The sequence below is a fragment of the Podarcis gaigeae genome, assembly GCF_964106915.1.
Source record: "Podarcis gaigeae genome assembly, chromosome: 5".
In the NCBI taxonomy this organism is placed as follows: domain Eukaryota; kingdom Metazoa; phylum Chordata; class Lepidosauria; order Squamata; family Lacertidae; genus Podarcis; species Podarcis gaigeae.
The window spans coordinates 30,014,379-30,040,450 of record NC_139681.1 but is presented as its reverse complement, the minus strand read 5'-3'; the positions used below and the strand labels follow the sequence as shown (position 1 = coordinate 30,040,450).

The 26,072-nt window shown below is 39.8% G+C and overlaps 1 protein-coding gene across 3 annotated transcripts in view; it reads left to right on the top strand.

The window, feature by feature from the left end:
- The window catches only part of CTNNA3 (catenin alpha 3), a 540,285-nt gene that overhangs the window by 90,701 nt on the left and 423,512 nt on the right, over positions 1-26,072 (top strand). For all 3 annotated transcript variants that reach the window (XR_014564644.1, XM_083740309.1, XM_083740310.1), the window contains one exon: positions 5,236-5,439. Coding sequence is in view for 2 of the 3 variants with exons in the window: in XM_083740309.1 (XP_083596435.1) it covers positions 5,236-5,439 (204 nt within the window). In the remaining variant the exon portion in view is untranslated. The remainder of the gene's footprint in view (positions 1-5,235; positions 5,440-26,072) is intronic.

The window sequence follows — 26,072 nt, the reverse complement described above, 5'->3', positions numbered from 1 at the left end:
ACCAGCTCCAGCCAATTAATAGGCTGCTGCATTTTGAAATATGTATTTATGGGGCGATACATGATCATTTTTGCACAATGCAAGTTAAAATATACTAAATATATTAAAATATGCTTCTCACATATTGTGGAGGGAGGGAACCTACTTCTAGCAACAGGTCACTATCCTTAATGGTGTGCTTTGTTTGAGGGGGAGGTGTTCAAGGAGTTGGGGGGCTGCCTCTGTGTATACGCAGAGCACCCATATATACATTTATGGATAATGGGCTTAGATTATATTGTTAAATGTCTTCTTGTTCATAGACTTTTTCTATATTTCTTTAACACAAGTAGTGCAAATGGTACCTTAGGCTGAGTGAGTTAAAGCAAAATTTATTGAGTATCTAACCTTTTACGAATGTTTGAGAATTAAATTGTTTCATTTTTCTTTATTTATGGGGAAATGGCATTGGATAAGAACCTGAAACAACCTTTGCTCTATCTTCTGCATTATAAATAAAGTACAATGAAATAAATGGATGTAGTAAACAGTCTGTTGGGAGCCAATCTCATTAAATGTTTATAGTCTGGAAATATTTGAAAGAGCTTACTCAACAAGTACTGTCTGGAAGCTTTCTTAATATCATTCATATACAGTATGGGAAGTTAGGATTTATACTTGGGCAAAAGCTGAAGTGAGTCTGAATACTTCCCAAAGCTTTAGGCTTACAAAACATTCTAACAATACGATATAGTTGTGACTGTAATAAAAAGTATAATACTAAATGTGTAATAACTGAAACTTAAATCCCCCATTAGATGGTCAGTTACTGTACTGCATTCCAGCTAGCTGTGTAAGAGGGCGACTTCAACAGGTCTAGAAACGCTTGCAATGTGTTGATTTAGTCAGCCATCTTAGGGAAGCATGGCTATACCATAGCTCTTCCTACGACAATTTTAAAAAGTTGAGCATGTTCTTGGGAATCATAGCTGTTTTGTATGTTCATAGCCCTATTCAAATGACATATGTGGAGATATCAATGTGTGGACCAGGAGGTAAGATGAGATAATTCATAGGCCTGAGCCAAGAAGACTACTTCTGTGATGAAGACCCTGATAACTTGAAGACCTTGTGGCACCTCCTAGCTCCAGCAGTGTCCCAGTTACCTCCAGCATCTCTTGAGAAATGGCATCATAGCCATCTGAAGCAGAGGGAAAGGAATGACAGATAGACAGTTCTTTCTCGATCCCCTGTACAAAGGACCTGGACATATGGTTCCTGATTCACCTGTAGCAGCTTCCTTGTCTGTGAAATCAGATGAGGTGGTTCTAATGGGGGCAGGACAAATATACTTGTAGGACTAAAGGAGTGTGTGGCCATCTCCCACTACCTCAGGATTTGGCCTCTGTTTTGTTGCCTTCCCAGCCCCACAGGAACAAATGGTGCCATTAATTCCTGTGGGTGTATGGGAAAAGATGCTGCAGTGGCAAAAAGCGGAGGCGGTGTGAGGGAGAAACCCCCTACTTATCCTCAGTGGCTGGTTCTCCCCCTACCTTTGGGGGTTTTTCCACCCCCAAAGCAAGCTAATGGAGTTAAGACAGTTCATTAAATTGCATTGGGGTTTTTTTTTTGGGGGGGGACTTGTGGGTGCAGGAGTGACCCTTAAGGTGGACTCTGTAGAGTCCTCACTCCTTGCAAGCTAATGGAGCAGAGCCACTCCATTAGCTTCTATAGGACAGGGAGAAAAACCTTGTTGGGGTCCAAGGTGGCAATCCTTCTCCAGCTTAGACTTCAGTCAAAAATGGCGAAGAATTCAGGGGCTTAAAAAAGCTAATATTTTCTTTGAGGAGGATGTTAAGGAGGCCCCCTCCAGTTTCTTTTCGGAGAGAGAGTTTTGTCGATGTCTCTAATCTAAAGTGAAACCAAGTTAGAGTGGCGCTGTTACGAGTATTTCAGATGATGTATAAAACTGGAAACTTGGTGGAAAAGTCTGTAGCTAAGCATTCCATTTAAATCTAATATCTTCTTACCACACCATTAATTCTACAGGAGCAAAACGCATGAAGCACTCAGGCAGGACAGATTAAAAAATCTGTTTGATCAGATCTGTCTACTGCAAATGCTCACTCATTTGTATTGATTTCGTTACTGCTCCTTTTAAACTCATCAATGCAAGTTGCCCAGCACATATCAGATTTCTGTTGGTAAGCTCAATTGGATAATAAGATGGCTCTTTATCTTCAGTCTTCCTCCACCCTCAGTTCTTTTTTTTTAATGAAGGAAACATAGAGATAGAAGTTGTAGTAAGAATTAAAACACCATATCATGAATCAAACATCATTTTCTTGTGTTGAAATTATGGATGCCCAGGTGAACTAATATAAAATGAATTTATGTACCTAAGATGATCACCACTGCAGCATTTGGTCATACTACATATAATTATTATTATTTTTAAGTAAGTTGAGAATTTTGAATATTTTTTTAAAAAAAACATTGGGTGGTCTACTTTTACTCACAGTAGACCCACAGAAATTAATTGACCTAACTTAGTCATGTTCATTAATTTCAGTGGGCCTAGTTTTTTTAAAAATAGTTGAATACCACCCATTTTCTCTGTTCTCCTTCACTTTGTCAGTATGGTTTTTAATGGATTGCCTAGCTCTACCAAAATTATCAATCCCTCCGATTGGAACATTAGAATTGCAAGTGAAAGGACTCAGACTGCAAATCACAGATCAACAATTATGGTTGAAGGACGGGCCTTGGCAGTATCTCTAATAGGAATGCTTTCTCTTTGGAATGTCAATCTGCATTCACAATCCAGAGTAAGGAAGCAGGGCATAAGCATATGATGTAGATCAATTCTTTGAAAAATAATAGCAACATATATACTGAAATCTAAAGTTGGGACAACCTGCAAAATCTCATCCACAAACTCTGTACATTAGAGTGGGCAAATGTAATTATTTAATAATTTGTTAATGGAGCTTAATGATTTGATGTACCTTGTAGCAGTGTCTTGGTTATAATATTCTTGAGATTTTGCTAGCTTAAGATATTTGATGGAAATAAGATATTTGATGGATATAGAAAAGCCTGCTCATTTCAGCTTTTTAGTTTTATCTTCCTATACCACTTTAGCTGCTGGTTGTTTCAGATGACAGTCATTTTGAATAAAACTTTAACACAAGCCTCTCGGTACATATTTGCTGAGAGCAGTTTCTTAAGTCTAGGTTTTTTTAAGAGAAAGATTTGACCCATGCTGATGTTTCTCAAACTTTTGAAATGCCGAAACCTTCTAAAGTTACTCTAATTCTTTTGCCTCTCAACCCACTGACAGCCATCTCTTTAGAAGATGAATGCACTCTTCTCATAGATTTGGGTTCATTGATGCTGATGTTTGGTCAGAATCCACTAAGGAACAACTGTGTGGAAGGTGACCCATTTGATCACATCAAAATGGAAAGTTAGATTATATGAAAAAAAAGTCAGAGTTTAAATATAGCTTTCTCTGTCTCCATAAAGTTACAGTGGGTCCTGGGAGGCCGTCATATTCTTGTGTGGACAGGGGAGTGGATGGGCAGCTGGTACCACCCACCTCTGGCCACACTGGACATTCCAGGTGGGGTGGGCCTCACTCACAAGGCCAACCAGGTGCAGGAGCTGGCCCAGCATTTTAAAATTTAGTTTGTTCATTCAGACATTTCTACAAATGTGTTTGTTTTCATTATAGTACATAGTTCCTCAAAATACCCCACACAACCCTAAATTAAGCTTTCGTTGCCGCAGTTCCTTAATTTTCCTCTCTGAAAGAAGTCACAGAAAAAGATATTTCTTGCTTAATTAAATAAATACTGCTAATTTTCATGAATTCGTATTGTAGTTAGAAAAAGACTCCCAGAAGAGTTCTCTCTCATGTGTGATTTCCCTTTGCAATCAGGCAGACTCACCCTGCTGTGAGAAGAGGGTGCTGCAAAAAGAAAAACAAAGAAAGAAATTAATAGTTTGATGAATTTCTAATGTCTGTTGCCATTATCGTGAGTTAGGAAAGTGATTTGCTTAAATTAGATATTATGAAATTGATAATGCTTTTGGATAAACAAAGCAACATTATTCCATTTTCAGATAAAGGAATTTCATACACACAGAGAGAATCTTGATGTATTCATTCAAAATTTTCTAGTTAAACAAACCTCACTTTACAGAATGCACAATCCATTTCATTAATTTTTTTCTTCAAACACTTAACCCTCAAATCCCAAGCAGTAGATCACCAACATTTATTTGCATATGTCTTGCCTTATTGAGAGGGCTCAGGATCACTTAAATGCATGGAATAGTGGCAGGAGAACTCCTGAATTTCCCCTTGCAGCAAGAGCAACATTTATTGGAAGAAAATGGAGGGGTCAGAGCTGTGGACTCAAAAAAGTTGAAAACCTCTGCCTATAGTAATCTAATTCTTTATATGCAGGAGAAATCAGATTGTGCTGTCACATTTATTATACTTCATTCAGCAATAACTGCTCTGTGGGCCATGGGGTTTGAATGACACAGGGTCATTCAAGGGAGAGAAGAGACAGGGTGTGAGTAGGGATGGGCTTAAAAATAAATAAATCTCAGTGTTGAGCTAATACCTATCTTGCTATTGATGAGAAGTGGATTATTACACCCCCACCCCACCCCATTCTGCTAAAAATCTGAGCAAATCTCACATATTATATGCATATTATATGCACTGACACTCCAGGTTTTCTAAGGTAACTAGCGCTCAAGACATTCTGACATCTGAGGTGGACAACAAAATGGCACCTCCCCTCCCTGCTAGAGAAGAAAGGGTTAGGGAAGAGCTACATCAGGAACAGGGGAGGAAGAAAAATTGACATCAGGATCTGCTGCCCCGGCGGATCCTGCCACCTGAGGCAGTCACCTCACCTTGCTGTGGGCTGGCCCTGGCCAGCGCATAAACAGATAATTCAATTGGTCTGCCCTGGTTGTCTGCCAATGGGCATTTTGCAGCCATCTGTTGCATGTATTGTAATGTACCCAATGGACAAGATCTTTGCTTGAGAACCATATAAATGTACAACTTTGCTTTGAATTTCTGGCTGTCCTTCAGAGATGAAGATTCTCAAGATTCAAACAGTAGGATGGTTACACTGGGGATATGATATATGCATTCCAGCTATGTGTTCAAGAAGACCAGTGTGAGCATGAGTATTCTTCTTATTGCCCCCTTTTTATCTTTCCCTATAGAATCTGGTTGTCTTGGATCCTCTTACTGTGAAGGAAGACAAAATAAGGCCATCGCTAGAAAAGCGTTTAGAAGGAATTATCAGTGGTGCTGCTTTGTTAGCAGATTCTTCTTGCACACGTGATATTCACCGTGAGCGCATTATCACGGAGTGCAATGCTATTCGCCAAGCCCTCCAAGATCTTCTTTCAGAGTACATGAATAATGTAAGTGAATGTTTTACTCTACCCACTCTTGCTATTTGTCAACTGTTTTCTGCACTGCTGCTTATATGAAGGTAGTCCAATAGTTATTGGTGTCTACTGAGTAGTACTTTGAAAATAAAGCTTAGTCAAAGTTTTCTGAAAGGTATTTATATACTGCTGATTTTCAGAATAATACTTAATATGTTGTATATGTACAAAGTCGACCTTAACCCACGGTGCTCTATGGTGCCATTTTTGCAAAAGTCAACAGAAAAGGAGATGGTAAGTAATTTATTTTTTTTAGCCTTCTTGTTTTCTCAGAACATTAGAAATAAGATATCTGTGATTATTATTCTGTAAACATTTTCCTGGTACATGTGCTTACTTTTAAAAATAGCAGTATGTCATGAGTGATCTTAAGGGGCCAGTGTTCAGTAGCGGAAAGTCTTAGATTCACAAATCTGAAACGTTTATAATGTATTCTGAAAAGACAATGCTTAGATGTTGGAGGTAGACTTTTGATTGAACCACTACTATAGTGGATGTTACTGGCAGTAAAGAGATAAAACAAATACCAGCAACGCTACTAGACAGAACTACTTCATCCAGTGTTTGATTTGGAAACATAACCTCTGTGTTGAACAGATAGATATCTTACTCTTATTCAGAAGACAATTTGGGAATGAGTTTTCTTGAGTAGCTAATGGTATTCATGTTGAGACATGATATTCTTTTACTTTCTTTTCAGGTTTACAAACTATTGACGCTATGTGTTCTCTCAGGTCCCCCCCCCCCCAAGCTTTATTGATCATTTAGTGCTTTCAGTATTTTATCATAGCTATAGAGAGATATCTACAATATATATGAATTTAATAAGATGAAAACAATAGGGAAAACAGGAAAGGAAGATGGGTAAACAGAGAAAAATGTGTGATTATTTCTAGTACAATTATTTCAGTTATTTGTTGCACAGAATCCAGGTATCCTTCCTCTATTGAATATTCGTCATATTCAAATTGGGAAAATGGGATTCTTCACCCAGATAGAACATGTATTGTTAATGTGGCTGAATGAATGCCATAGTTACTTACTGATTATTTTCTGTAATGGCAAAGATACAACTACAGTCATACCTCATGTTACGTTTGCTTCAGGTTGTGCATTTTCAGGTTGCGTTCTGCGGCGACCCAGAAGTACCGGAAAGGGTTACTTCCGGGTTTCATCGCTCGCACATGCGCAGACGCGCAAAATGACGTCACACGCAAGCACAGAAGCGGCGAATTGCGACCTGCGCGTGCGCAGATGCGGGTTGCATTCTTTTCAGGTTGCGAACGGGCCACCGGAACGGATCCCGTTCGCAACCAGAGGTACCACTGTATTCACAGATGTGGACACCATTGTGTGAACTTGTATATTCCCACCTTTCATTCTGTCTTTTAAAGGAATGAAATGCCTGTGTGCTCCTATGGAGTATTACCACAGAATAGGGAACTCTCAACCCATCTTGGGTTTTGTTTTTGTTTTTTTTTTAAAAAAAAGATGTTCCAGAGATTAAGGCAATACCCAGGAGGTTCCATCTGACACTTCCATTTTAGGAGCTGCAAGGTGACATTCAGCCAAGTTTTACCCAGAGGAGACCAACTGAAATTAATGACTAAGTAAGAGTAATTATAGATTCAGGAAGGTAGCCGTGTTGGTCTGACACAGTCAAAATAAAAATAATAAAAAATAAAAAATTGTTCAGTAGCACCTTATAGACCATCTAAGTTTGTTCTGGTATAAGCTTTCATGTGGAAGCACACTTCTTCATATCTGAAAGCTTATACCAGAAAAACTTAGTTGGTCTATAAGGTGCTACTGGACTGTTTTTTTATTAAGAGTAATTATTTTTAGTAGATCAGCTCCAAGTAAAATATATATAAATACCACCACTTGTTGCTGCTGCATCATCATCTTGATGTACGGTATTGTTTACAAGCAAAGGCTGTAAAATAAATGGAAGCATGGTTATCTCTTCACAGCTAGGCTCCATGCCTTCTCCAGCTAGGATACGTATAGCAACAATACAATTCCTTTTTTGAACATTTGTATGGAGAAGCCCTATAATTTACACTGGCCACTACCGCAGGTCCACTGCTATGATTCTGTGGAGCCTGTGATACCTGCCCAGGTATTTAAAAAATAAGAAGAATTACCACATCCATCTGACATGCAGCTCTTACCCTGAAAAAGATTATCCATCCCTGGGCTGGTTGAACAGATTGTCTGTATCTAGAAAAAAGTAACTTTCTATGGATTCCTAAGTTGCATGCTTCCATAATAAGGCTAGCTGCTCTTGATTGGACAGTAGATTGCAGCATGTTTGGAAGATTTTTGTTTGTTTGCAATGAGTATGTGGAATTTTAGCAACAATACTCTGTTCCACTTATAAACCTGTGCCTGATCCAGGGGATAATTGGACATGTGCAGAACAGTGTAAAATATCCATTTTCAGGATGTGAGAACTATATATATGAGAAATGGAGACTCCAAATATTTCATGCACCTTTTCTAGGCAAGCAGTTTCGTTTATTTCTTAACATAGTCACATCCTTTTAGAGAGAGTAGATGAATTGTGCAAGATTAAGGGGACCCTGTGGGTTCATTGTATGTGATGTAAGTATAGAACCCCCCTCACTGTTGTTCATTCCCAGTTATCAGAAAATTCAGGTCTCTCATATTCCCATGTTTCTGTAACCTAGTTTAATGTAATTTACCCATACTTCTATTTTGAATGATGCCTGGAGTATTATTTGAATAAATGAAGTTCTGCTGTCAGTTCCTTTGTCTTTGAAGTAGCTGGTATATGAAAAGCTTAGAACATAATACATATGAAATAAATAAAAAATATGAATCCCTTTCACAGAAGAAGGCTGCCTGAATCAAACAAGAAGCTACACTTTGCATTTGTGCTGCAATTTTTCATTACATTTCATTATAATGACTTGCTGAGCATTGTAGCTGCTTAAAATTTGATTGCCAGGAGCCACTGAGCAATCAAATTTTCAGGAGCTGCCATGCACCCAGGATTCATTTGCATTAGCCCTAGGATGTTCTTCTAAGTCAGAATTAATGGTCTAGACTTGAAGTATTAAGAGTAGATGCTAAAATCTGCAAAACAAAATACACTCTAAGAACACAAAGCTCTATGAAAATGCTTTAAAACAGTGCCTAAATTGAGACATGCTGTATCCATAGATGTATAGTGGAGAGAATCCAAAATTAGAAATGCATACCATGGGCTGACAATAAGAAGAGACAATAGCATCAGATTAAGGGACACAAGGCTGCCTTCCAACAGTTCTCTTAGGGCTCATTTAATCTCCTCTTGTCTCATGGCTGTACAGTTTTATTACACAACATGATTCCTAGCAGAAAATATATACAGTAATATTGAAGATAAATGCACAAGGTGAACAAACAGACTGGATCCTGCTATTGAAACGGGGATGCTGAGTTTTACATGTTTCAGTTTAATATTACAGCTGTCAACTATGATACTCTGTGTGCCAGGGATCTCAAACACCTTCCTCACATTGAGAGGTGGGTAGTGAGCTGCCTGGAATTACTAGTCAGAGCAAGTCCTCTACTATCCTGTATTACATCAAGAATAGGGTCTAAGGTGGATTATGATATTTTTTCCTGTGCTATTTTATAATTCTCCATCTGCATGTCCTGGGTGCAGAAGGCAATGACCCTATAGTTAAAAAGATGATACCCACTCTAGGTATCATGATTAAAGATTTGTTGTATTTTATTCTTATTGCTTTGAAGAATTTGAAGGATCCATTTGCTTATAAAATGCATGATCCCAGCAAAAATATATTTTGATTTAGAGAAACAAGAGCTTCCAAATGAGCTTAACGTTGTGGGGATCACAGTTATTCATTGTGACAAGCTTTTCAAGTACAATTGAAGAGTAGAAATGTTTGAATGACTTCCAGTTCTTCCTGAATTATTTAATCTTTGATGGTGGAGATTTCTGCACTGCTGTGACATTCTCATTACAGGGGGGTTTGCAAACAAAGATTGAGATTGTGGTTGTGTAGTTTGGAAGTTGATATATTCTACAGAAAATGGGCGGAAAACAAATTAACTCTTTGTGACAATGCCAACAAATTGGTGGAGGTTATATACAAAAATTGAGGCTACGACGACAGTATTATTATTATTATTAATTTTTTTCCTGCCCTTCATCATATGGTTAGTGTAAGTTAAAAGCAAACCTAAATCAGTTAACAATAAATACAAAAATAAAAATGTAAACAACAGATAAAACAACCATAGAATCAAGTACAAAACATAACACGAAGCTAAACACAGTTCCTTGTTACAGCAACATACCTATACTAGCATTGTGAAGAGGACCAGGCAAACTGAGAGGTCTTAACATGTTGCTGAAATGTCAGTATTGTTTGTTCTGGTTGACCTTATTGGAGGTAGGCATTCTAACTGGGGTGCCACCATGACAAATGTTCACACACATTCAAAAAACAGGCTTCCTAAATCTGCTTTTCTCTTCTAGAGGTTTCTGTTCTGGTAAATAATGTGGGAGAACCCTAAGTTGCTATTTTTTTTTAGCCAGGAGAACTGGAGAAACAAGATTAAATATTTTTCTTGCTTAAGTCCTGTTCTTTATTAAATGTTTCTGAGCCAGCAATTTCAGCATTAATCGGATACTTATTTGAGGAATCCACTAGAAAAATATAGAGTGATGCACAGCTCATGGATCTTGAGAGGATGATTCAGTACAATAGTCAGTAATTCATATTTGGTATACTTGACAGCACCCAAAATATATTAGTCTGCTGAAGACCATTTTTTCCCAGGAAGCCTTCAACAAAATGGTATTTTCCCTCCCTCCAAGGTAGAATAAATCCTTGATTATGGTAATAACCTAGCACTGCAAATAAATATTGGAAGTGTTCACTGACTAAACAGCTACCACACTTTTTAATTCATGAGAAGGAATTTTCCTTAGGTAAATCAAAAATTACTGTAAATAAGTCCATTGCAAGTAGAAAAGAATTTAATGTATTTAACATGGCTTGCTTTTTTAAATGCGTTAAAAATATGGCCAAGGTCATTCTATTGTTCAAATTAATGGTTGCAGAAACTATATTTAATTTTCATATCTCATTGCTAGTTCTGCCAGGAATTTGCCCTAGAGCATTTCAGGATTTTTAAGGGTGAATGGGAAAGAGGAGGAACTGGGATTTTTTTTTATCTGTAGCTTCTGCACAAACTGTAGCTTCCAGATCAAGTGCAAGGGAAGCCCCACATTGCAGTAATCCAGTCTTGACCTGACCAAAGCATGCACTACTGTGCCCAGGATTTCCTGGTTTAGGAATGGCAAAAGCTGTTGAACCAGCCACAGTTAGTAACAGTACAATCTAGGTATTAAGTCTTTGATTGTACCTTTACCGTGGGTTCTGTTTGCCTCCCCGTGGTGTTTAACTTAGGACCTTTCTAAAGAAACAGCTGTTGCTTCCAAGCATTATTGTTTGAGATAGAAAGGAGTTAATATAATGTATTTTTCAAATATATGTACAGATTTTCTCAAAAGCAACTAAAAATAAATGTATTTTTCACAAAAAGCATGCAGAATAAATTATCAGTGTCATTAGGTCTTGAATTTTTAAGAAAACAACAGAAAAGTTGTTCAGCTTTTGTCTGCCTTTGCAAATGCTTCTGAAACTTCTTAAGTACTTTAGTAAACGTTGTATATTCCTGCCTCAAATCAGTGGAGCATTATATTTCTCTAGTATTTAACTAGCAAAATCCTGACTTCTTTGTCACTGGTTCTTTGCTCCCTTTTGGAACACATTTTAAGTATAAATCGTATTCTAATAAGTGTCATTTCATAAATCAGTTTTGATGATCTGTTCAGAAGAATAAATAGGAATGCTTATTGCTGAGTTACTTATATATTTAATTTTAAAGTAATTTTTAGCATAACTTTAGGAACTCAATATATCTGCTACTTCATTTTGAACATAGCTGCTTGCTAAAGAAATATCTACTAGTAATAACATCAACACTGCCTATAACATAGGATCTAATCATGAGATCCTGCCCCTTGGCTTTGAACTTTGCCAATACAAGTTTTGCTAGCCTATTAACACAGAAGTCAAGAGATGTATGAAACTTGTTAACAGAACAGTTGACAGCACCAAGTGTTCGTGCTTAATGTGGTTTGTCTCATCCTGTGCAGCATGGTTTAATCAATCAGCAATCTACACATTAAATCAATTAATGAAATAGTAAATTGATGACACTAATTAATTAGTTAAAGCTTTCAGCCCTGTTATTAAACCACTTTGAGATTTTGCTGTTTAAAGAACTGGAGAAAGAAGGCAATGTTTTGATTCAGCAGAATGAGATCTTCCTTATGAGCAGGTATTGTTAACAGTGATTAAATCCACATCTAGATCTGAGCATAACTACTTGGAGCCTTGGCTATGAGGCTCCCTCTCCTCCCTCTTTATCTTAGTGGACTTGTGAAACAGGACAATTGTTTAGCAATCGTAACAAGGAGTGAAAATTCCACTTAACTAGTAAAAATACAATGTAAGCAGTTTTGATCTCCTTGAAATTATTGGGTGCTTGAGTTTCCTTTTATGATCTGAGAATTATGCCCAAAGTGAGACTGGCTTAATTTCTGACAACAGATTTATTAATTTTAGATTTTTATATATACACTCTCCCGTTGCTTGGTCCCAGCTCCTGCCAACCCAGCAGTTCGAAAGCACGTCAGAATACAAGTAGATAAATAGGTACTGCTCCGGCAGGAAGGTAAACGGTGTTTCCGTGCGCTGCTCTGGTTCGCCAGAAGCGGCTTAGCCATGCTGGCCACATGACCCGGAAGCTGTATGCCGGCTCCCTCGGCCTATAGAGCGAGATGAGCGCTGCAACCCCAGAGTCGTTCATGACTGGACCTAATGGTCAGGGGTCCCTTTACCCTTTACCTTTACCTAAGGCACATTTTTAGAAGCATTTTTAAGTCAGTCTCTATAGGCATATAAACATACAACAGCATTTAAAGTGTTTTTTATACCACACTGCATAATTTTTATTTCAAGGCAGTTTAAAACAGAATAACAAGACATGCAATTAAATGCAACATTAAATCTCCATTAAAACAGCAGAGTAAATGCTTCATTTCCATGTTTTCAATACTTGAAATAAAAAACTATTAAAATGCCTGAGAAAATAAGTGTGACAAAGTGGGTGCCAGGCAAGCTTCCTCTGGATGGGATACCACAGATAAGATGAGAAAGCCCTCTCCTTTGTTGCCACTTGCTTGACCTCTGGTGGTGGGAACATTCTGAGAAGGGCCTCAGTGAAAAATATGGATGCTTGGGCACAGTGCTTTTTTTCTTCTAAAAAAATGTTTAGGGGTACTCTCATTTTGGCTCAAGAAAATCACCATTTTATAGTTCAAATTGGTAAAAAATAAATACAGTAAATGGACAAAAGTACAAAGATCCACAAAATGATTAGGGGTATGTGTCACCCCAGAGAAAATGCACTGCTTGGGCAGCCTTGCAGAATAACTATCAAAAGAACAAAAGGGTTATTTTCCAGAAGAGACCATAGACACCTCTTTGGAGGTTAGACAGGGTGAAAATCGAGGAAGTATATTTTTCTGATATTTGGGAGTGGTGTTTTCTCAGACAGAAACCTGTACACAACATGTAGAGTTTATTTTACTTTAGAGCTAAGAGTGCACCAGCATTAGAACTATATAAAGGAAACTCGTTCCTTAGCTTCTCAAAGTGTGGTCTGCAGAGAAACGAAGTCCCTTGGATATAGTTAAAAACAGAGTTATATAATTGTGGCTATTACTGCCCTATCAGTCCCTTCTGATTTATGCATTGGCTGTAACAACAATTCAAACAGTGGCATATGCGATGCTGCTAAACATTTGGCTAAGGAAAAATATCTGTCATGAACAATCACGCTTGGAATGCATTTGTTTGTTCCATAGTGGTGAAATTAGGCTTCTTTTGAACTATATGCAGAGTTTGGGGGTGGAGCTCACTAAAAAGCATTAGAAGCAGGAATTGTCTGATCTGATGTATCTCTTCAGATGGGCTGAACAATTGAACTGGTGCCTTAAAAAGTTCCATTATTTAATAATTTCGCTTACATTCATATTGTACTACCTTGTAAGGATTTGAAGAAACCCAGTGAGGGGATGGTGTTTATTAAAGCCTAGTTAAATTTGATGCTCTCAATTGTCCCAGAAGGAAGGTTTACCAATATGCTGTATTCTGAATATACCTGTACTTGTGGTACTTGAGTACCAGGTTGGAGTCATAGAATCACAGAATTGTGGAGTTGGAAGGGTCATCTAGTCCAATCCCCGGCAATGTAGGAATCTCATCTAAAGTATCCTTGTACATATATTATTGTATATTGTTCTTTGTATGATGCCTTGAACAATTTGGGACAGATTTTGTGGACAGGTGTGGAGAGGTTTGATTATAAGCCTGCGGTTTCTCTATTGGGTGGAAATGATACAACTGTGAAGTATATTCATTTTCTATCTGCAGTAATTGATGAGATGAGAAAATTTGTAACGGGAGAATGCTGTGTCCTGTCAGCGAGATTCAGAATCTTAAATTTGTTTTATACTCTTATTCATTTAGTATTTACATAATTTTATTAAGATTTGCATAAATATATTTAATTTCATTTTAACATTTTAAAAAAATAAGTCCAACATTTTTAAACTGCATGTTGTGATCTGCCTGACAGCTTTTGAAGCAGATTTCCAGGCACTGCAGCCTGACTAAGAAATGTGACTGGAATTTCTCTGTCTTTGTAAGGAGAGGGCAAAAATTCATGAGACAGAGCACTTCTCAGTTCTGTAACAATTTCAGGTTGATAGGCCTTATGACCTACATAAGGCTCCCTGCTTCATTCAGGTACAGAAAGCAGCACAGAATACTGTGTTCATCAGGTTTACTTTGGGCATTAAGCTGGATGTCCTGTTGACAGATGGGAATGGGTTTTTCTATTTCATCAGTGTTGGCTGGGTATGGTCATATTTATCTTCCTTGAGGTATTTGTTAGGGAAACACATACAATTTTGATTTGGCTCTTAACTATCACAACTTTGGCAGAAAAAAATGTATGCAGGGTGCCTTCCGAGGGTGGGCAGGTACCTGTGGCTATGGGCATGGTAGGGCAGGGTAAAGAGACTGGCAGCACCAGAAAAAATTGGGGGGGGGGACAGAAGGGGCTAAATATATTTCTAGGTGGGCTGGTTGTGTGCCACATATTAAGATAGCTGAAAGAAAAATAACAGTTTATCTTAATGAAAGGAGTCCAGTAATAGCAGGGGGTGAGCTTCTGATTTAGGTGTGCCATGTCATCCATGGGTAAAGACCACCCAACAGAGTTTGAGCAACTGCAGGAAAAGAGACCTACCTGTAGCTGAACCATATGCCCAACATAGGACAGAAAGTTCAAGTGCGAACACTCAGATCATCCAAGGCATAGAAGTGGCATGAAAAGCCAGGCCAGTGAGTTGGGTGGGTAGGATGGCCTTCATCTCCCTTTTCTTAATTAGTATTATGTTGCATAGTGCTTAAATTTATAATCCAAGAAAAGTGTACATTTCTTTCTTGCTGATCACAGTTGGGTTCAGAAGTGAACAAATAGCCAGTATTGATTTCTCAGCATGGATGAAATATGTTCCTGATGAGCTTTTCTAGTTAAAATCCTGCCTGCAGTATTTTGAGCAAATAGCAGCTTCAAGGGCAATACAGTGCACAAGAGTCAGCCTCAGCTGACATACTAGCCTAAGCTGGTAGAAAGCAGGTACTGAATTTTGACTTGCCACCACCATCCTGATTGGATGACATTTTAAAAAGCTCTCATTGATTGCTGGGTCATCAAGAAGCTGACCTAGAGTCTGTCCATGACAGACTGAAAAAGATTTTCTACAACACTGGTGGCGGGGTGTGTGTGTGGGAGAATAGCTTTATATAATAGAGGCTGATAGCGGTGGCTTGTGCTAAAACTAATTTGTGGATAAAATGTATTTCAAATAACAAAGCAAAACTAGATGAGAGTGGTTCAAGTTGAAAGTGGACACAAACATTTGAATGGTATGGACTGGTGAAGCGTGTTTTATCCTTCCACTTCCACTTCATAATATCAATATATCATCTACTGATTGATCCTCCATCCCCTAGGTGTGGTTTTCCATGCATAGATACATAAAAAATCTACTGGTATCAATGGAAGATTGATTGACAGCCTCACTTAAAAACAAAGTATGTTGATCTACAAATGCACAGTCTTGTGCATGTGGCTTCTGAGTTGAATGAATACTTGGATAGGGAGTTGAGGTTGTGCCCACTGGCCTGCCCCAACCTACACACATTCTTCACCTTTTCTGTACCAATGCTATGCATGCACCAGCAGTACACACACAGGCTCTCTCCGTGCAATCTTTTTTTTTTCATTTTTAAAGGTACATAAAACATATGCAAAGCCTACATATGTATGTACAGGTTATGAATATATAGACTCTGTGTAAAACAGACAATGAGTACATTGAGACCAATGTGCAGGGGCAGTGGGTGTCAAAGAATTTAACTTTAATAGGTCTTCTATTTCAAAAGACCATTCTATTTTCGTTCCTAATTTTCTTTGCTTTAGAGAAAAGCTCATTCTCTCTATATATATTACTTGTTTGGAGCTTCTAACTTCTTGGTTGCCAAGGAGAGTCAGCAGAATAGCAGTGCAGGGTTCTAACCTCCAGCACTCAAATGGATCAAGTAAAAGGAAACTCTGCATCTCTCTTCATGTAAAATGCACCGTGTTCCAATTTCCGTTCAGAAAACAAGCTCATGCTGTCTAATTGATTGCAGTAATATTAGGTCTAGTCTAGATCAGCACTTAATTTTTGTGATTATTTCCTCCGATAAAGTATTTTGTGCCACTATGCAGATTGCTGCTTCTTGACTCTTCTCCTTCTCTTCCTCGCTTTTTCAGGGAAGGATGTAGGGGCAAAGAAGCACCATTCTATTTCACAGGTTTTGAGGTCCAGAGGCAGAGAGGTGGGGCCCTGATGCTGCGAGGCAGAGCGATGTGGGGTGGAAAGGGCTTGAGTGGCCTGGATGCAACAGCTCTGATTACAAGCACGACAAAACAAAAAGCTGTCTGGGCGATGACTCTGCATGCTCCGCTCCTTGCATCCCACTGCCCCCAAACACTTATGAACCTCCTTCCATTCTGCTGCTCCTGCCATGGAGGGGAAGGAGGGTGGAAGCAGCCCCAGAGCGATGGCAGTGGCTGATGGCATTGTGGCTCTGACCACAGAAGAATATTATTGGGGGTGCAACACACCTGATACCCCCTAAAGTTGGTGTGTATGACATCTGCCCCTGATTGTCTTCAACACTGGGGGGCAGCCCCCAATATTTTATTGAGGAGGTGGATGAAGGAACCTGAGCCCCTTAGAGTTGGCACCAATGGTTCAAGAAAGATTTAACCACATGGCTTTTCTGGAAAAACGGCAAGTTTTAGAGATGCTGTTTCTGGAAAACTGCAAGTTCTAGAGATCTGTTGGCTGACAGCTTAGAGAGGAGGGACATCTTATTCTTATTGTTCATTTTCCTTACCCCTGTAGCCCTGCTGTAAAATGCATCTATACAATAGCACTTTGTGGGGCAAAGCAGAAAGAGCTGTAGAACCTTGTTTCAAGGCACAGTAGTTCTGTTATCCACAATAACACCAAGCCACCACGTACAAAGTTATTGTACCAAAGATGTATAGCCTGGTCCAAGCCATGTTTGCATGGTAATAAGTCCCATTGATTTTAATCAGATTTACTTCCTAGTGAGTATGCCTAGAATTGCAGCCTTAGGTAGGAAGAAGACGTGCTAAATAACACCAAACCTATTGGTAATGATTGGGCTGTGTAACTACATAGTCCCCAAGGGAGGAGAAGTAATGGGAAGAAAAGAAAATCATATGCAGAACATGTGCTATTTGAGGTCAGACACCAATTACATTAAAAATGCTTGCTGACTGTACAGCGGAAAAGAAAAGGAAAAATATTCTGTAGGCTGAATTCCAATTTTATGTTTGTGTTGACCCGTGCCCTTTATTGAGATTCCAGCAGTGACCATTATTTACCCCAAACACAACACAAAATATACGTACGTATGTGTGTGTGTGTGTGTGTGTGTGAAACATTGCTTAGCAGAAGTGTTGCCAGAAAGCATCATTAAGCTCTAAAATTTTATTTTCTAGAGCATACTGTAAATAGAAATATTAAAGATTTATGGAATAAAATTAGTGGTGCTTTGTCACTGTGTAGATCTGGGAAATAAATAAGCAGGAGTCACAATCGATGTCTGGCTCTGTACCTCGTAATTCACTGCTCATACTTGCTTCCTATAAGGCAGCGTGACTCCCATGGAGCTCCAGCCATTGATTGCAAAGTCACCTGGCTCAGCATGACGGATGATTCTTGATAACCTATCTATCTAAAGTAGAATGGATGTTACTTATACAGATACAAAATTGTCCCTGCTCCTTATCGTTAACCACACATGCCTTATGCTGTTTGCTGCAGATTATACTGTTGGCCTGTGCATTAGTTACAGGGGGATACATTTATAATGCCCTACCAACTGCATAATGCAAAGTTACTGGCGTGCCTGTCTTCTTTGAATGGCTAAAACATAAATTAATGTTATTCGAATTGATATCACATAGTCCCAAATCCCAACATTCTCTTTTTTCTGGTTGTTGGCAGATTATTTTTTAAGCTTCTAATGGTCTCTGTGTGCTTGTGTTTGTGCAAAGAGTCAGGCAAACAAACAGGTGAAACACAGAATATAAATATGCAACACTCTCTACAGCTGTTTGCTTCCAAATTGGCCATTTTCTCTGAAATGTATCACCATTTTGTTTGCTCAATTTTAATGGACAATCCTGATGACAGTATTGCTAAAACATTGCATTTTAGTATTTTTACTGAATTGTCTGCTTGTCTGGATAGCTCAGTTGGTTAGAGCGTGGCGCTGATAATGCCAACATTGCAGGTTCACAACTTAACAAGTCCCATATGGGACAACTGCATATTCCTGCATTGCAGGGGGTTGGACTAGATGACCATTAGGGTCCCTTCGAACTCTACAATTCTATGATTCTAATTGTGATGCTAGACTGTCCAGTGTGGGCTGACATGGTGGTCTTTCTGCACCTTGCAGGAAGAGTGGTTTCCCACCAACCACTTGGTCCCAGCTTGGCCAAATTTTTGTTTTCAACTCCCAACCTTGTTTTGTGTTCAAGCTGAACTGCATAAATCTATTTTTGTTCAATAAAGTTCATATTTCTAGTTAAAAACCAGTAATTTATCACTTGTTGTGTTTACTTCACCAAATGCAAAAATAAAAGTGTGACTTGCTTGAGATGATGTGTTAATAAGGGGCTGATCTGGGGTACTTACTTGGAGCCCATTTGGGTAGAGAGTGAGCAGCAGTGGCTACATAAACCAGGGTAAGAATGAAAAGAGGAAAGCAGACAGTGTTTGCCAGGGATCAGAATCTAGATTGCTGTTGATAGACTCCTTGCCCACCTGGAATCAGCCTAGGGATGGAGGACTGGGATCTGAGCCTTCTCAGCCACAGAAGAAGTCTGTGGATGCACCCTGCACCAACTGTGCTTCCTTCCTTTCAGTGAAACGCTTGCCTTTGCTGTGGTGGGATGCTGAACCATGTCAGTATACAAAATGGTTTTCAGTTATATAGTTTTGCCTGCATCCTTTTGGAAACATTCGTCATCTGTCACATGCGTCATTTGCCTCCTCATTTTCTTCTCCTTTGCTAAGTTGTTGAATTGAAAAAGCTGGTTCAAATGTGACACATCCTTCTCTTGAGGTGAGTTCACACTTGCATTTTTCAGAAGTGAATGACTGCAGCACAAAATGATGACTTCCATGTATGAAACAGCTTTTGCATATCAAAATACCACACACATAATCCGCTACTGTAAAAATGTGTGCCTGTTTAGCATACAATTTAAGCTCTAATTTTTGCATCTCATTGCCACTCAATTCCCACCTTATAGTCTTCTCCTTTACATACAAGCTAACAAAAATTTTATGTAATGAATCGAATGAAGTGTGTTTAAGTCCATTAAAAGTTATGCCATGATAAATTAGTTAGTCTTTAAGATGACACAATTCTGTTTGTGGCTTTCATATGGAGAATGTAGTGTGTGGCATCACCATGCAGACAATGACAGCAGTATGCACTGCTGTGTGTCATTTGGCTATGTGTCATCGAGTGGTGTGATACTGACAGGAGAACATGCATGTTCAAAACAGTATATGGACATTTTCTCTGAAGTTTGCTAAGGGACACAATTGATGGCTCTTTCGAATAGTAAACACTGTGCCTCTCAGGGAATGTTTGAATTGGTCCTGATTATTATGGTTTTAGGGACGCAGGTGGCGCTGTGGGTTAAAGCCTCAGCGCCTAGGACTTGCCGATCGAAAGGTCGGCGGTTCGAATCCCTGCGGCGGGGTGCGCTCCCGCTGCTCGGTCCCAGCGCCTGCCAACCTAGCAGTTCAAAAGCACCTCCGGGTGCAAGTAGATAAATAGGGACTGCTTACCAGCGGGAAGGTAAACGGCGTTTCCGTGTGCGGCTCTGGTTCGCCAGAGCAGCGATGTCACGCTGGCCACGTGACCCGGAAGTGTCTCCGGACAGCGCTGGCCCCTGGCCTCTTAAGTGAGATGCACAACCCCAGAGTCTGTCAAGACTGGCCCGTACGGGCAGGGGTACCTTTACCTTTACCTATTATGGTTTTATGGTTAGATAATAAATTCCATAGATCATAAATTTACTTGAAGACAGGAGCACCTGCCTTTGAAAACTGACTTCTTCAAGTATAGAAAACATGATTCAGGTAGACAAATGTAATCATTGGGTATGTATCCGGTATCAAGCAGCCTGTCTGCTGGTTGATTAGTAGGGTAGGCGGTCTACCTTGGCTGGGGGTTGCCCCCAGACATGCACCAGGTGATACAATTCTGCCAGGGCTGCCATTGGGAAGGGTCCTATGGCTATTTGAGTGTGGACTCCTGGACAGAGAGCTCCTTGACCCCTTTAACAGGGTACCTGATCAGCTAATGATCCAAACCATCACCTGATCTGCCAAAAGTTGTGGCATTTGCTATGAGGTAGGCGGAAACCTGCAGACAAGACAGTTTGTCTGCAGGACAGTGTACTATAGCAAGGTCCTCACTGTGTTGAAAGACAAATAACGTTAATAAATGAAAGCAGTTATATTTGTTGATGCATGTTACATTTATTCATGTATAGATGTTGCCAAAACATAAACGGTAACTAATCCATGTTGAAATATTTTATTTCATACTTTCCTTTTTTTTGGACAAACTCAGTATGTTTTGTGATTTCCCATGTTCTACTCCGGCATTCTTTAATAAATAGTAATATGGAAGTAAACCTTTGAGAACATAGGGGTGTGTGTGTGTGTTTTCATGTAGGCTGCAATTTGATCTTAATCCCTCTGTTTGTTTGCTGTAATTGTTTGCTCATAAGCTTTTTCTCATAACCTCTTTTAGCAGATCTCATTTAACTTCAAGAGATGAATGGATATATTTCCCACAAGAGAGATGGGAAATTATTTGTTTCTAATTTGCAATATATTGTGACTATACTAGTTAAGGCAGGGACGCGGGTGGCACTGTGGTGTAAACCACTGAGCCCTGGGCTTGCTTTTTGGAAGGTTGGCAGTTCAAATCCCCACGATGCGGTGAGCTCCCATTGTTCGGTCCCAGCCCCTGCCAACCCAGCAGTTTGAAAGCATGTCAAAGTAGATAAATTGGTATCGCTCCGGTGGGAAAGTAAATGGCGCTTCCATGCGCTGCTCTGGTTTTGCCAGAACCGGCTTAGTCATGCCAGGGGTGAATGAAGGCTAACCAGCACCCGGGGTGGGGCAAACCGCTGGCTGCGCATGCGTGGCGCTGCTACGTACGACGCATGCATGCAACGACGTACATGCCCTTGTTTGGGAGTTGGGTTTGTGGGTTCCCCCCTTTCCTTTCCTTTCCTCTCTCTCTCTCCTCCCCTCCCCGAGTGCACATACACATACAACCCCAGAGTCGTTTGTGACGACTTAACTGTCAGGGTTTCCTTTACCTTTACCTTTTTATACTAGTTAAGTAGAGCTAGTCATGAGGACCGACTGCCATATAAGCAGAGATATTTCTGTAAATACCTTTCCTGGAACTTTTCTGTTTTTTGATGTTGCCATCACATGTGCTGATGAGTCCCTTTAGTGGAAAATCCTCTCCAGCACATGGGAGAACTGTTCTGTTTTATATAGGCTAGGCATCTATGTGTTAAGTACCAGTCACACATAATTTTAAAGGCTCCTTCTCTGGTTGTTGCCAATATGGATTCGTATGGCACTTTTGTTCACAGTCTGTCCTATGCCTCTTCAATTTCTAAATCCCAATTCACCTTCTCAAATTTTGCCAAGGACAAAATTGAAGCTCTATAATAGATTTATACAAAGATGATACTAACCTTTTCGTTATTATATTATTATTTTCATATGTTGTTAATTGTCTCATAGCTTCATTTTTAACTAGGGAAAAATGACCTTAACTGGTAGACTAATAGCAATGATACTTGAACATTTCCCAATTGAATTTGTATCTCTTTTATGGTAAGCAGTCGCCCATCTTTGTAAAAATATTTCAAATAATACAATTAATTTTCTTCCCACACATCTGTATTATAGGCTCCATAGTTGTTGGCATCTACTGCTGCTGTGGTTTTGGAATGTGATGAATGAATAATTTCACATGGATATTTCTGTCAACCTATAATATCATTTAAGGAAAACTGGAGCTGAGTTGTTGGAGTGCATCTTGATAGGTGGCAACTCTGTGGCCTATTGCATATTCAAAGCACACTTACATAATCCTTAGACAAGTTTCTCACATCCTTTTGCCTCTCCAGTGAGTGTTAAAAGAGTTGACTAAGGTACAGATTTGCATGCAAAGTAAGAATTTGTCTTTTAAATCTATCCGCATCTATGGCTCATAAATCAGACTTTTCAGCTCACTTCTACATGAATTAGGGTTCTACATTTTAAGGGTAAAAATGGCTATGTCTAACTTCATACAGTTTTATGAACCTTGTCTAATGTTAACATACTTGGATGCCACTTACAAATTAGTTGGTCTCTATGAATGTTGAAAGAGCTTCAGAATCATATTAATATTTTCCCCCAGTGTGTGTATTCTCATAGTGAAAAAAAGCTTTTGTGTTTTATTCATTTCAAGAGACAGCAATCCCTGTGCTGCAATGAATGCTTTCATCTGATTTCTTTGGGGACTGTAAGATGCAGGCCTATTACAGATAACTGTCTTTTTCATTATTATTTTTAAAATATATGGTGTTATTAAAACAATTTATTAATATTTACTTTCCTGACCATGTCATCAATTAAGTGCATTCTCCTCATATTCTCTTATTATGCAAACTTTGTTTCCAGTATGATTTTAAAGTTAATTACTCGGAGGAAGCTTGGAATAGTTTCCACTACTGTAAGCAGTTTTGAATCTAGGGGCTGTAGTAAACTATTTCTCACTGGCAATGATTGTAAAACATCCAGTAGAGAGTGAGCAAGAGATACTAAGAGAATAAAATTAAAGAAATGGTTGACACTGGAAATTTCAATGAAACATTGCCAATGGGCAGAAGCCGCTGAAGCTCAGGGCCTCTCTGAGGATTCTCTCTCTAATATTGCTTAGGCCAACCTGCTATCTAAAGCCTTAGTTTCTGATTGTCTGGTGAGAGCTGTACAGCATATGCTGCAGGCACTATTTTGATATTCATCTGAACACATATAGAGTAGGAGCAGTGTACACAATCACATTGCAGTCTTCATCTTTTCTGTACATTAAAAAAGAGTCTGAAAAAGACATTGCTTATACAGTATAGGCAATCTCTTTTGCAGGTCTTCTGTATATGTACAGGACACACTCTCTCTCTCTCTCTCTCTCTTTTTCTGTGTGTGTGTGTGTGTGTGTGTGTGTGTGTGTGTGTGGTACCCTGAAAATATAGTACATAGGCAGTTCAGAAAGAGAAACAGGATAATTCCATCATCATTGTTTTAGTTCAGTAATGATAGCTTGAGTTAGGATTAGGTGAGGGGACTGAGGTAGAATCTACTAGGTGCCTCTGTTTGCAGCAGCTTAAATGCTGACTCCGATTTCAGGTCTAAGATGACATAATGCTATAGGATTGGGGGGATGGTAGTTGAAGGAACTGCTAAATTGGTCAAACCAATTTCTTTGTCAAGCTGATGGCCAGTTAGGTATCCCCATCTCCAAAGGGGAAGTGATAAGCATGTTACCATAGAGATAACTGGAGATGTTTTCAGGAGGAGGGGTGGGCCTTTCCCACCTCACCTGGCTGGATGCCACATCATCCTAGGAAGGATGTGTGGTGAGTTTGGATGGACTGGGAGCTGGAGACACAAAGACTTGACTCAGGGCCATCTTTTCTATTTGGCTTAGTGGCGCCATGTGCCACGTGCCTGCCCAGCAGGGGCATCCAGCAGCGGGACGTGGTTTGCCGTGTTTAAACTCATTCCTGTTATTTACACCTGTCTTTAGCATTCTAATTACTTGCTTTATTACTCTGGGAGGGGGAACCGAGCGTTGGAGTCAGGCATGGCTTACCCATAGGCGCCCGCTGCTGAAGCCGCCGCACTCCCCAGCTGCAGGGTGGGAGGATGCGAACCAAGCAAACGAGGCTCTTTTGCTCGTCTCTCTCTTCAAGCGGTGCGCTCACCCCAGCCTCAAAACCCTGTCTGGAATCGCCTTCCTGCGCTCGCCTGAGCCTCAAAACCTGGACTGAAACCACCTTCCTGCTGCATAGGCGGCCGCCAGTGGGCAGCTGCTGCTGCCAGGGGCGTCGCAATGTGGGGGCATGGGAAGCAGTGCCATCCAAAAGGGGGGGGGGCAACAAAATTCCAATTTGTTTTTCTATTAAAAGAATCTCCATGTATCCGCCTGTCGCGGATATGGGTTTCTTTTCTTGAGTAATGGGCTGTGTTTTTGAAGTTGTGACACTCGCAACAGGATGACACTCTCTCTGTCTCTCTGCCCTCTCCCACCTTTCTACATCTCCCTTCTTAACTGTTTCCTGCCTCGCTTTAAATCCTTTCTCATGTGGAAAGACACCTTTGGGAGGCGATTTTGCCCTTTTGGCTCCTTTCCCCTAGAATTATAGTACAGTATTGTAGAGTTGGAAGGGACCCTGTTGAGGATCATCAATCCAACCCCCTGCAATACAGGAATCTCAACTAAATCATCCGTGACAGCATCCAACGTCCGATTGCAAACTTCCAAGGAAGGAGAGTGCAAAGCCTCCTAAGGGAGTCTGTTGCACTGTTGAAGGGCTCTTGCTGTCAGAAAAGTTCTTCCAGATGTTTCGTCAGAATTGCCTTTCATGTAACTTGAAGCCATTGCTTTGTGTCCTATCCTCCAGAGCAGGAGAAAACAAGCTTGTTCCAAATATTTGAAGATGGCTGTCATATCTCCTCTCAGATCCCTTGTTTCCAAGCTAAACATATGCAGCTCCTTCAAGCACTCCTCATAAGGCTTGGTTTCCAGACCCTTGATCATCTTGGCTGCCCTCCTCTGCACATATTCCAGCTTGTCAATGTCCTTCTTAAATTGTGGCGCCCAGAACTGGAAACAGTATTCCAGGTGTAGTCTGACTAAAGCAGAGTAGAGTGGTACTTGATCTAGAGACTAGATTTTTGTTGATGCAGCCTAGAATAGCATTAGCTTTTTTTGCTGCAGCATCACATTGTTGACTCATATTGTGGTCTACTAAGCAGCGATCATTTTCTATAAGGGCTGGCACAGGCCATTTAGGAGTCTTCATTGTCAGCTTCCTTGCTGGTTCCTTGAATTAATAAAGGGTTCCTTTCAAATTAAATGCTGTGTTTGTTCATTTCTAATCTTGAGCTTTTAGGGAGGTTTAAAAAAATAATAATTTTGACTTGTTACTGCACTGGATTGCTCTGCAACTCAATTTATTAATTTTGCTTGCTGGGATAATGGCAAAGGAATCTGTTTAACTAGCCTTCCCCTTTTTTCTTTTCCCAAGCAGAGAGAAGCGTGGTGTCAGTTCCTTTAAAAAAAAGATGACAACTCTGGGCAACCTTGGGGGGGGGGGGGAGCGCCTGGCAGATCTTTGCAGCCTGTCGCCACATATGCTTTAGACGGCCCTGACTTGACTTGCTCTCTGTACTGTACTGTACTGAATCCAGAACTATGGCTTTGGTGGTGCTGGTGCTCCCTGAAAGCTTAATGGGGAGACAAAATCTGCTGGAGGGTTCATGCTGTGAGCCCTTCATTCTATGCTCAGGTTGTATATATGCATATTTAAAACCATATATCCTAAAGACACCACCTTTAACCTTTGTTCCAAGGAAACTGAACACTGGGTAATTGCTGGCTCCCCATAATCTCTTGCTTCTCAGAGACTGGAGTGTACACAGCAGTATAATAAAATCTTTAAATTGACTT